General features: G+C 31.5%; 2 protein-coding genes and 4 non-coding genes across 9 annotated transcripts in view; 1 reads left to right on the top strand and 5 right to left on the bottom strand.

Annotated features, from left to right (window-relative positions):
* Positions 1 to 323: 323 nt before the first annotated feature.
* On the bottom strand, positions 324 to 656 carry C09B7.4. Its single transcript, NR_000945.1, has one exon. It is a non-coding gene; the product is annotated as an Unclassified non-coding RNA C09B7.4 (non-coding RNA).
* Positions 657 to 2,486: 1,830 nt separating this feature from the next.
* C09B7.2 lies at positions 2,487 to 4,956 on the bottom strand (the record flags this gene model as incomplete). Of its 4 annotated transcripts, none has more annotated exons than NM_076072.7 (3): positions 2,487 to 2,817; positions 3,497 to 3,681; positions 4,800 to 4,885. In NM_076072.7, the coding sequence occupies 3 exons, from the start codon at positions 4,875 to 4,877 to the stop codon at positions 2,619 to 2,621; spliced, it is 462 nt and encodes a 153-aa protein (NP_508473.3). The 4 variants fall into 4 exon arrangements, with proteins under 4 accessions (NP_508473.3, NP_001348789.1, NP_001348787.1 ...); NM_001361786.2 differs by having other exon boundaries at positions 2,493 to 2,817; positions 4,800 to 4,956; NM_001361787.4 differs by having other exon boundaries at positions 2,497 to 2,817; positions 3,497 to 3,672; positions 4,800 to 4,892.
* Positions 4,957 to 6,748: 1,792 nt separating this feature from the next.
* C09B7.11 lies at positions 6,749 to 7,010 on the bottom strand. The gene has a single exon (NR_070539.1). It is a non-coding gene; the product is annotated as an Unclassified non-coding RNA C09B7.11 (non-coding RNA).
* A 1,498-nt stretch (positions 7,011 to 8,508) lies between these two features.
* C09B7.8 lies at positions 8,509 to 8,808 on the bottom strand. Its single transcript, NR_070538.1, has one exon. It is a non-coding gene; the product is annotated as an Unclassified non-coding RNA C09B7.8 (non-coding RNA).
* F54G2.1 (BAI1-associated protein 3) overlaps positions 8,710 to 11,002 on the top strand; it is a gene marked incomplete at both ends in the record, with an annotated part of 43,102 nt that continues 40,809 nt past the window's right edge. The window contains one exon of the mRNA NM_001029540.5: positions 8,710 to 8,958. Coding sequence (NP_001024711.1) covers positions 8,710 to 8,958 — 249 coding nt within the window. The remainder of the gene's footprint in view (positions 8,959 to 11,002) is intronic.
* On the bottom strand, positions 10,018 to 10,394 carry C09B7.3. Its single transcript, NR_000944.1, has one exon. It is a non-coding gene; the product is annotated as an Unclassified non-coding RNA C09B7.3 (non-coding RNA).

Below are 11,002 nucleotides of genomic sequence, written 5' to 3'. Positions count from 1 at the left end.
ATTTTTGCAGAGTTATTTTGCATGAAGAGTCTACAATAACTGCAAATCTCTGAAAAAAAAATAACTCGCTAGGTCGTCGATTAAATAAATGTTTTCCGAATCGTTTTTCAAAAGACGTCGGCATTTTTGTTTCCTTGAAGGCTCAGCCGGAAGCAAAGAGCACGTTTTGTTCGGAAAGCTTTACATTTCATTTGATCTACAGTTGTACTCTGGTGTTATTGTATTTCATAAAACTCTCTTGGGTTTTTTTTTCCAACAAGAATAAAGTTTGAAAGTGGTTTTTTTTCAAACGGCAATGTTCGATGACCAATCTATGGAGATTCTCCCAGAATCTCAAATTACTGTGAAATGGGCGCCCACACAAAATCTCAAGGCAACATCGTAAAAGTTTCTCCCAAAAAAACTCGAAAAAAAAACCAAAGTGCTAAACTATTTTTTATTCGAATATTGTTTAAGGGAGATTAGAGTTTGTGGGCATTTTGCTTAACTATACTAGAAGTAATTCAAAACAACTAAATTTTATAATGAGACTTCTCAAAAAAATTTGAAAAATGTTGGAAAAAAGAGCCAAATTTGCTGAAAACTGAAATTTCGCCAAATTATCTTTGTACCAACTGCTGCAACAAAAAAAAAAGTTTGCAAAAATGTCAGATTTTAGGAAAATTTGGCTCCTTTTTTCCGAAATGTTGAAAATTTTCAGCCCCGCTATTAATAAATTTTCTAAATTTTTTGAGAAGTCTCATTGTAAAATTCGGCCGTTTAAGGCCAGTTTCACTATATTTAAAGAAAGCACCCACAAACTATACACCCCTTGAAAGCTTGAAACAACTAAGAAAAGTTGACCAAATATGGAAAACAAAAAAAGACTGTTCGGAGAAAAATATAAAATCAAGCGATGAAAAATCGTTTTATTGCTAGTTTCCGATCTAGCAGAAAGGAAATGTGCATATCAAAATAGGAAATGATTCACAAAATTCCAAGTGTTCTTCTGAAAAAAAAATTCTGAGAAAAAACAAAATAAAAAAAAAGTATATATTAATCTGAGAAGCCCGACAGAATAAACTCAATTCTTAATATGTGGGTTTCTTATATATCGCATTACATTTTGACCTGGAATTGAGTAAATAGTGAGATGAGTCTTTTCTGGAATAGATTGAAGATGAAGATGAAAGGCTCGTTCCAAGGTGAAAATTAATATTATGAATATGAATTGACCGGTTTCCTTCTAAACTGCAATGGAACATCCTCGTCATGTTACCAGTCATTCCATGTTTTTGGATCCTTTTTATTTCATATTTGAACGAATATTCATTTGTTTTTCTTACCGTTTCTACGTATTTCTTTTACACATAATCCCGTTTTCAGGAAAAACGTCCTAATGATTAATTGGCATAAAGGAGTATTTATTTATGGTTTTGGAATTGGAAACATTGAATAAGTGCCATGCAGATAAATTTAAATCACTGAAAATCACAGTTTACAACATTGTCTACCTGTTTGCTGTCAATAGGATTTTATCGACTTCGCCGAAACATGACGCAGTTGACATTTCACAGGCCCGTGAATGTAAATGATTTTCAAATGAACAATTGCTTTAACACTGTTATCAATAATTCCAAAGTTAGTTGTTAAAAAGAAAAACTTAAGTCTAACATTTTCGATATCGAAGAAATTCTGTGCCACTGAATGTGTTGTATAAGGGAACTATGTGAAATGTTTTCACACAATTGACTGTTTTTTTTTGAAACTCCGGGAGTGACCTCGAAGAATTTTTCTTTAAGATCAAGCTGAAAATTAGGGCTTTCATGGGAGGCAAGGTTTCAGGGCCTGGTGCTTCTTTCAGAAACATTGTTGCAAATTTTCAGCTCTTTCAGAATATATTACCACTTTCCAGTAGGTGCCAGAAGCTTCAATCAGATACAGAAAAAGTACATTTTCAGCCATACGTTTCAGTGCATATTTTATTATTTTATTGAGTTGACCATTTATATGCAAAATAGGTACATTTTCAAAACTTTAAAAATTTCCGAATCACTCCAAAATAACATTTTTTGAAATTTCTTTCAGAAACATTGTTGCAATTTTTTACTGAAAAGTATTTAAAAAAAAAAGAACTCAGGAATTAATACACCAAGTTAGTCCTCTATTTTTACTACAATATCAGATTTTAACCCTTGATATCTCGATATTGGAAAAAAAAACCATATTAAAAAAATCTTTAAAAAATTAAAATCATTTCAGTCCTATATTCCCCGGTCTCGTAAAATAGGTCTCGTAAAATATCTCCAATAATAGATTTTACCGGTATTTTGCTCATTCATCTTGCGTCTAGAGATACAGAAAGCTTATGGGCTTTTTTGAAAAAAAGTTTCTTTTGTAAATATAAATTCCCAAGCTTCTTTAAACAGTCTTAAGATAGTTTTGACACAAAACGACGTCGTTTACCCACAGATGCGTCACAAAAACATTCTTCGCGATATCCATAAACGATTAGAAAAAATACCAGTTTATCACGTTTTAAAAATTCTTGGTTATAAATATACAATTTTTGAATCGAGGAGTTCAAGGCACAGTTCAGGCAATGTGAAGGCAAAATCAAGGCATACTAAAGACAAAAGTTACAGATTAAGATCGGTCCACTCTTTTCTTGTCATCTGATCGTACATATAGTTGTCAAATTTCGTATGATCATCTATAACGTCGTGAGCTTGACGAATATACTTTTCATCTTTTAAGGTGCAATTTGAAGCAAAGTTGTGTCCTAAGTGATGATATAATGAAGGATGATGTCCGGTAGGCAGATCCGATGGCTCCAAACTGTAATACTGGGAATTATTAAAAAACCATCAGATTATGAGAATGTCTACAGTTTTCGCGCGCGAATATCTCGCAGCGAAGGGACCTAAATCTCTCATTGCCGAAAGCTCTCTTGCTGCCGCTTCTTCTCGCGCCGGAAAGTAGGCATTCTCATAAACTGATAGCTTTTTAATAGTTAATGAAAAGTTTCAGTTTTAAAATTCGATTTATGTAGAATGTTTTCTACAAACCAAAACGTGTCAACATTTTAAAAAATTGAGGTCAGGAGATACAGCGGCCGACACCTCGCTAGTGTATTTTTGGGCATTTCTCTTGAAACGCCTACATATACGCCAACTTTACTGGTCATGTTAGAAAAAAAGTTTAAACTCAAACGAAAAACATGTATTTGTGGAATATTGTGTGAACAAATTTTTTTCGTGAAACCCCTGTATTATCAAATTACATGCGTTTTAAAAGAAATGGTCAAAAATTGACTCGCGAAATGTCGGCCACTGTATTTTTTAATCTCAATGTTTTTAATTTTGACAAATATTTTATTTTGTAGACCATATTTTCAACGACAGTTTGCATTACTTGATTTTCTCTTTCTAAAAACTTGTTTTGTGAGAACATGAGACAATAAACCAGCAAGTAACAGTTCACACTTAAACCAATTTTTACAACTGCAGAAACTCACAACTCTTGGATACCATCCATAAATTCGACTTCTTCCCACGCAATGTAGTTTGTCATGTACTCGGAATGTGGCATATCCGCTGTAGATATGCAGAGCAAATCCATAAACGTATTGAATTGTTTTTTCGAGGCCATTGATGGTTCCATTTTAACGAAATGCCGGTCCTCGAGCACTTGCTTTAATTTCTATAATAATGTGTTGTACAATGGAAGGAGACATCTTTTGTTTTTTTCCATTCAATTTTGTGATCAATTAACGTTTTAAATATTCCTATTCAAGAATTGTAGTGATTCTAACATACAACAGTGATATAGATGTTTCAAAAAGTGGCGTTGTGTTGGCACCACAGGTGTAGTTTTTGAAAATTTTACCCACTGGCAATACTTCACCCAAACGATCAAAAATCAATATTGAGATTTTCAAAAAATTGCAAATCTTGAATATGGTTTGAAAAAATGCATCAGAAAAAAAGACGCCAGAACAAATTTTTTATTGTATAATTTTTTAAAGTGTTCTCAATAAAATTTCTTTAAAAATTCCAAACTACAAAGTACGTTTTTTTTAAAGTTATACTAACTGTTTTCAGGTAAGCTGCATTAAAATTAAAAAAAAAAACTTTTAAAATTCTGAGCTTTTTTCGAAATTCAGAGAAATATTGTGCAATGCTCAAACATAAATATATTGAACTCATATTTGATGTAGAGAAAATAACAAAAACTAATTTAAATTTAGTCATAAGAAAAAAATCTTGTTTTTCAAGCGCAAAATTTTATTTCTATGAAAAAAAAATTTTTACTTTACATTTATTTATTTTATTTTTAAAAATTTGTGATATAAAACACTAGCATCGATTTTCTTCTTCATTAAAGTCGGAGAAATAGAGAAAATTTGGAAATACTTTTTGAGTACTTTTGTAGTATACCAGGTCCAAAAATCTCAACCATTTCAAGAGTTTAAAGTCACCGTGACTTAGGATTAGGGTTTTTTTTAACAAGCATGCCGAATATTATAAATAAATTTCACGTTTTGATTGAATTGCCATTTTCAAACAAACACGAATGGAAAAAGATTTGGAAAATATTTTTGGGCCAGGAATACTTAACAAGTACCATTTTTTCAATTTTGAAAAACCAATTTTAAACAAAAAATAAACTTCTTCACAAATTATCCCATTTGAATAGATGAAATATAACAATAAAAAAGGGATATCTTTATAATTTCCGCAAAATGAGCATATTATCTCCTCACTAATCCGGGGAGCTCAAATACACAATTACACTTTTCACACAAATGTTTCACTTACTATTTCCTCTTCATGGTGATCAGCTGTCGTTAAAAAAGTATATATTAGTAGAAGAAACATGGTGGTCGATAATTGCATGACATTAACTGAAAATAAAAGAACAATTCGCATAAGTTTTTTTCGGTTGACGAAAAAATCGAAAAAGTCTTATCAAAATAGAAAAAAGGCCTGTAAACAAGTACGTAATAAAGAATCGATGAAAACCGTCTGGGTTCTCTGCGCCTCCCATTCTTGTTTGAAATGTTCGGAATGGGTCGCCACGAGGGAAAATTAGAGAGTGCTCGGTGTGGAGAGACGGCAGACAGTGCAGAGAAAGAATGTAAAATGTTGACAACATTCGCGTCTTTCAATATAAATGGGAAACGTATTGAGTGTACTTTATATTTTGTTAGTTCTGAGTATTGTGAGAAGAGTACCAAAAGTGTAATCGGAAATTAATTTGTACTCGAATCAGGAACTCGTTGCACAATTTGATTATCACAAGAATACATAAATTTAAAAATATATATATTCTCACGCAACTGTAAAAAATGCTTAAAACATTTTTTTTTCAGACTTTGAAAGTTATTGTATTCAACCGAGTCAAATTTGTAAAAGTAAAAATGAAAAAACCCAAAAAAGTACTGAAAAAATTCAATGAACCTGTAATTATAAAAAAAAGGAACATTTTGATTTACATTAAAACACAATTTTGAAAGTCACCCAAAAAATTTTTTTCAGCAATTTTTTATATTTCCTGTTAGTGCTTCTCAACTTTGGCTACTCATAGCTTGGTTCCTTTTAGTGTTCATAACAATTGTCGGCTTAAAAAATTATTTTAAATTAATTTTTCCATAGTATTGTAATTAAAAGTAAAACTTTCCAAGACATTTTTTAAATATTTTTATTTTGTTCCAAAAAGTTACTCAGTTTTTGCCACTTTTTAGAAGTCGTCAATAAAACAATTTCATTCAAATTTTTTGGTCTATTTAAAGGTGGAGTAGCACCAGTGGGGATTTTATCTAACATTTCAAAAACTTTTAGGTTTTTCTTAATTTTAGGTCAAAGTTTTGGCAGTTTGGCAAAATTTTGAAAAATTTGAGCTTTTGCGGAAATCCAAAGCAATGTCGCATGTTCCAACTTCTGCAATGTTCTAACACAAACAATAATAAGAATTACAGTTAAAAAATATGTAGAAAAAAATTTTTTGGTCGACTTCCAAAGTTATGTTTTTTTTTTTTTTTTAATAAACCTGAATAAAAAACTTTCAACAAATTTTTGAAAAGTTTTATTATCGATCATTTTGGCACCATAGGGGTAGTTTTACCACTTTCCCCACTTGCGCTACTCCACCTTTATGCTTCAAATATCAATATTGAAACATTGTTAAAATTCGAAAATGTGACAGTACTCAAAATGTGGAAAAAACTGTTAATGTTTTCGACGGTTAATAAAATTTTTCAAAAATTTTTTGAAATGCTGTATGATGCTTGTTCAATGTTGGCATCGTATAAGTGGTTGTTAACAATTTTACTTAATATTACCGTTATAGCGTTTTCGTATTTGGACGTTTAAGTAATCAGTTTATGTAGAAATTGATTTTTCAGGTATATAATATAACTGGAAATAACTAGGATTTTTTTCGAACAATCATTCTTTGCAATGAATTTTGTAATTTTTAAATATTTTTGGTGCTTTTTTAACTGTTAAAATTCCATGTTTGTATATTTTAATATAATTTTCTACGGTGTTCGCCCATTAATTATTAGCTCAGAAAAATAAATAAAAGTTCTTCTAATATGTATCATAATATATCGCATTACATTTTGACCTGAAATTGTGTTAATAGAAATATGAATCTTTTCCGAACTAGAAGCGAGACGGATATGGAAAACTCGTTCTAAGGTGAAAATTAGTATTCATAGATCTGCGTTGGCCGATTTCCGATGCGAGTTCTTTAACGGCAATCTCGCATCCGCCAATGTCGTCATGTTTCCAGTCATTTCATGTTATAAGAGCCCTTTCCCCATATTTGAACAAACACTTCGCTCTTTTTCTCAGAATTTTTTTGTCTATCCACATTTCGTATCAATAATAAGTAAGACTTGTTTATTCATACGCAACAATATGCCAAAATATTACGTCGGGGTTGACGTTATGATAGTGCAGTGATATGATAGTTTTTTTTTAAATTTAATTTTTCTTCAGGAATATTTTAAAAAAACTTATGAACATATTATATAAAAGTGAAATTTTCATATACATATTATTTAATATACCCTACTACAGTGATTCTACATTAATTCTGCAGTGTCACTACATTGACATTATCCTCACCAGCACCCAACGCAGTACCTCTTCAAAACTAAATTTTCCTCAACCACAGTAACCCCACAGTAATTCTATAGTACCCCTACAATACCACTACAGTAACTTAGTATGATCCCCCACATATTATCGGGTCATTTGGTTTAAAGCAAAGTCCCTACAAGCTAGTCCAAATTTTGATTTAATAAAAACTCAACTGATTTTTTTGAAAATTGTTCCCCATGGTCCAGTGAACAAATATGAAACTTTAACCTTAAAAATAAGTTAAGCAATTTCAAATTTGTTTTCAACCCGCTTTGATGATAAAATATTCTAGACATATTGCATTTCGTACATTATTTATATATTTATGCATCATTTTTCGAATCATTCGGTGCTACCCGGAAAAGTTTTCGGGACATATTTTATCTCTGCTGACCCAATATTTCACATTTTGCATTCCAGTTATATTTTTAGAACTGGGTTGTGTTCACTAAGCAAGTCTCCATTTACATGTTCTGTTTGTGTCGCCGTGACACCATCTGTGCGAAAACTGAGCATTTTATGGTTCACTTCCAGACACGACATTTTTCCGTTTCCTTTTTTTCAATGAACATGCTCATTGCTTTAAAGAGCATTAATGTTATGTTTGTTATAACAAACAATTCACTTACTTTTTTTTTAGACATTATATGTATATAAGGGTGAGAAATAATTTCCGTCGTGTTTTGTTTTGTTTTGCATTATTTTTCCATAGTTATATATTCTAGTTATAGGAAAATTTTTTTTTTGATTTTTCCAACTGGAATTCGAATGTAAATGCTAAAGGTGGAGTAGCGCCAGTGGAAAATTTGCTTTAAAACACGCCTGTGGTACCACATTGACCAAATATCATAATAAAAAAATTCAAAAACATTTTCTAACTTTTATATGATTTTTTGAAAATTGAAAAATCTCAGTTTTTGCCTAATTCCAATTTGAATTGCCGCCAATTGGATTTGTTCGATGGAGCGCGCTGCACGTTTTTATTTTTTATTTATTGATATTTTTCTTATTTAATTTTTTTTTCGATTAAAAAGCAAGCGTACATATGTAAAAAAATGCTAATAAACGATTTCAAACCTGAAATAATTAATTTCACAGACTTACGCTTGTAAATTCGCTTTTTAATCAAAAAATTGCATTTATCTTCACTTTTTCTCTTAATCTTAAGCAAAAATCGTCTGAAAACATGGAAAATTGGTGAAAAATAAGACAAAATATCAATAAATAAATGAAAAACGTCAAGCGCGCTCCATCGAACAAATGCAATTGGCGGTAATTCAAATTGGAATTAAAAAATGTGCATAACTCACAGCTTCCTATAACTACCATATAGAAGTTTATAGCGAAACAGAAAAAACGACAAAACTAATTTCTCACTTTTTTCTAATATATTGTTGATTCCCTGTCAAAAATGGCGAAACCAAACATCTAGGATGCGAGTTCTACGCCATTATTATGCATTTAAAAGTTGTGTTGACACCCGAATTCCATTCATTGTTCATTTTTTGCTCATCTCAGCTATTCTATTCTGAACCATCTCAGTTATAACATCGGTTTTTTTGGTCCATGGGTTGATCCAATGCTAGTAAAAATATTTATTGATTTTCAGCCAACGCAGTCGATTATTGATGCACTTCGTTTGGCCGACCAAGTGTCGTGCCCCTACGAAAGAAGGTACAAAAAGCACAAACGGTATCAGCAAAAAAGCCAAGCAAACTCAATAGCAAGATCAATGCCAACTTTGATCGAGGATCAACATTTTGCACACGTCAGCTATAACGCGCGGGTATCGATTGGAGCAACAGAGTTTTTGGTTAGCGATGAGGAGGTCAGTCAATTTTTGTTTTTTTATTTTTTTATTTTTTTTATTTTGATAAATCTCAACTAGGGCGGCGGCGCCGCAAAAACGCTTCTACCACAACCCGCGCCCTCTCTATAGCGTGGCGCGGAACCCCGAAAGTGTCGGCCGTTGCCAAATAACTACCTGTCGCACTACGTTGTGCAACCACCAAGCCTCTGATTTTACGCAAAGCTGCGGAAAAGGCGCGAACGGCAAAGAAGGCAAAGGTCGGCCAGAGCCAGGTCGCTCACAAAAAGGCAGGAAAATATTTTTGAATTTTTGTGAGGTTACAACTCATCTAGAATAATTGTTTTCAAATTTATGCGTCAATTTTCGTGAAACTTTCATAAATTCAAAAATAAATTTTTTGCGTCATTAAATTAGGGAAAAATTAATCAAATACATGAAGTAATGTAACAAAAATCGTCGGTTAAATTAATTAAACAATTCTAAAAATGCGCTGTGACGTCACAAACGTTCAAAAAGATTTTCACGCAATTTTGTGTGCAGTTGGACGACGAGACAGCCTGAAACCACGTAGATTTGTAAACTTTTTTGTTAAAGTCAATTTCTTTCATATTTACCAATTAAAGGACGTGATAGTATCCGCATTTTTGTAAACTGTCTGATTTTTAGTGATCTACATAAGTTCCTAAACATTTTGACTGCATCTTGAGTGTCATGTTTGAACAGAATCGGATTCTCATGGGGCCGCCAAGTTTTTTTTTGACTTTTCTGTGAATGCGAAGAACCTCGCCAGAATGGTTTTTTGTGCTGTGCTTTTTTATGTGCACAATATATGTATATGTTTTTGGGAACGTTCTGTTTCTTGCCATTGATTTGTGATTCCAAAGTTCGGAATATGTGTAGAAGATGCATCAATAAGTGCTCTCCTTTAATCTGTATTTATCTTGATATATGGTGCGTCTGTGAACAGGAATAGTGATTTACGTCTTTGAAAAGCTTCTTAGCGGTTTTATATCCATCAGATCTTACTCATATATCTGGGCAAGATGCATAACTCCATTTGGGCCAGCCAAATTTTTTTTTTTTTGATTTTTCATCCAATATTTATCTTGTTTTAGTGTTGTAAATGTAATTTACTCATTTTTAAACTCTGTTTTTCATCACTTTAAAAATTTAACAAAAAAATTTTCTTGCATATTATTTTACAAAAGTCTGATAATGTATTTAAAATACTGTTTTTTTTACCAAATCAGTGTTTGAGGTAGACCAGGTTGAATATCTTGAAATAAACTCAAAAACTCAAGCACAAATGGCATATGTATTGTAAAACTATGTATTTTTGTGAACCAAAGAAGTGAATATCTTCAATCGAGAATAATTCTTTTAATTTATTTCACAACAATATATCAGTGTGATCCAAAAAGAAATCATATTAAAATTTGCAAATAGCAATAAGCCCCAGTTGGGAATTTTGTCTAAAACATGATCCAAATAAATAAATAAATAAAACCAAATAAATAAAAATGATCCAAAACGACACTTTTTTTTGTTTTTTTTTTTGGATTTTAAAAATAAATTGCCACATTTTTTTAAACAATATAAGTTTTTCAGGAAGCCCAGAGCATGTTCCGAGCCCTAAAATGTTTTGACACAAAAAATTATTAAAATTGAATCAAAATTTAAAAACCGTAGAAAAAAAATCATTTTTGTGGTCAACTTCCTGAATTATGAGTGTCAAAAACTGAGAAATTGTCACTTTTTGGCAGTAAATGTAGAATTTCCAAGTTTTTTTTTAAGTTTTACTTTAATATTTCATTTTGACATCATAGGGCTATTCTTAATATTTTCACCACTAGAGCTACTTCATTTTTAGCAATAAGTCAAAAAATATCTTTAAAAAAAAGCTTATTCACCCAAATTTGTTTGTGAACATCTATATTCCGCAGAATCTTTTTTTATATTATTTGGTTTAGTTCAAATCTCAACGAATTCTTAACGACATCGTCTTCAGCTTGGGTCTCTTTCCGTCAAGTTTGCTGTTCTGAAGTGTGTTGCTGCTGCTGCT

The sequence above is a fragment of the Caenorhabditis elegans genome, chromosome X (genome assembly GCF_000002985.6).
Source record: "Caenorhabditis elegans chromosome X".
NCBI lineage: Eukaryota > Metazoa > Nematoda > Chromadorea > Rhabditida > Rhabditidae > Caenorhabditis > Caenorhabditis elegans.
This window is presented reverse-complemented; position numbering and strand designations above follow the sequence as displayed.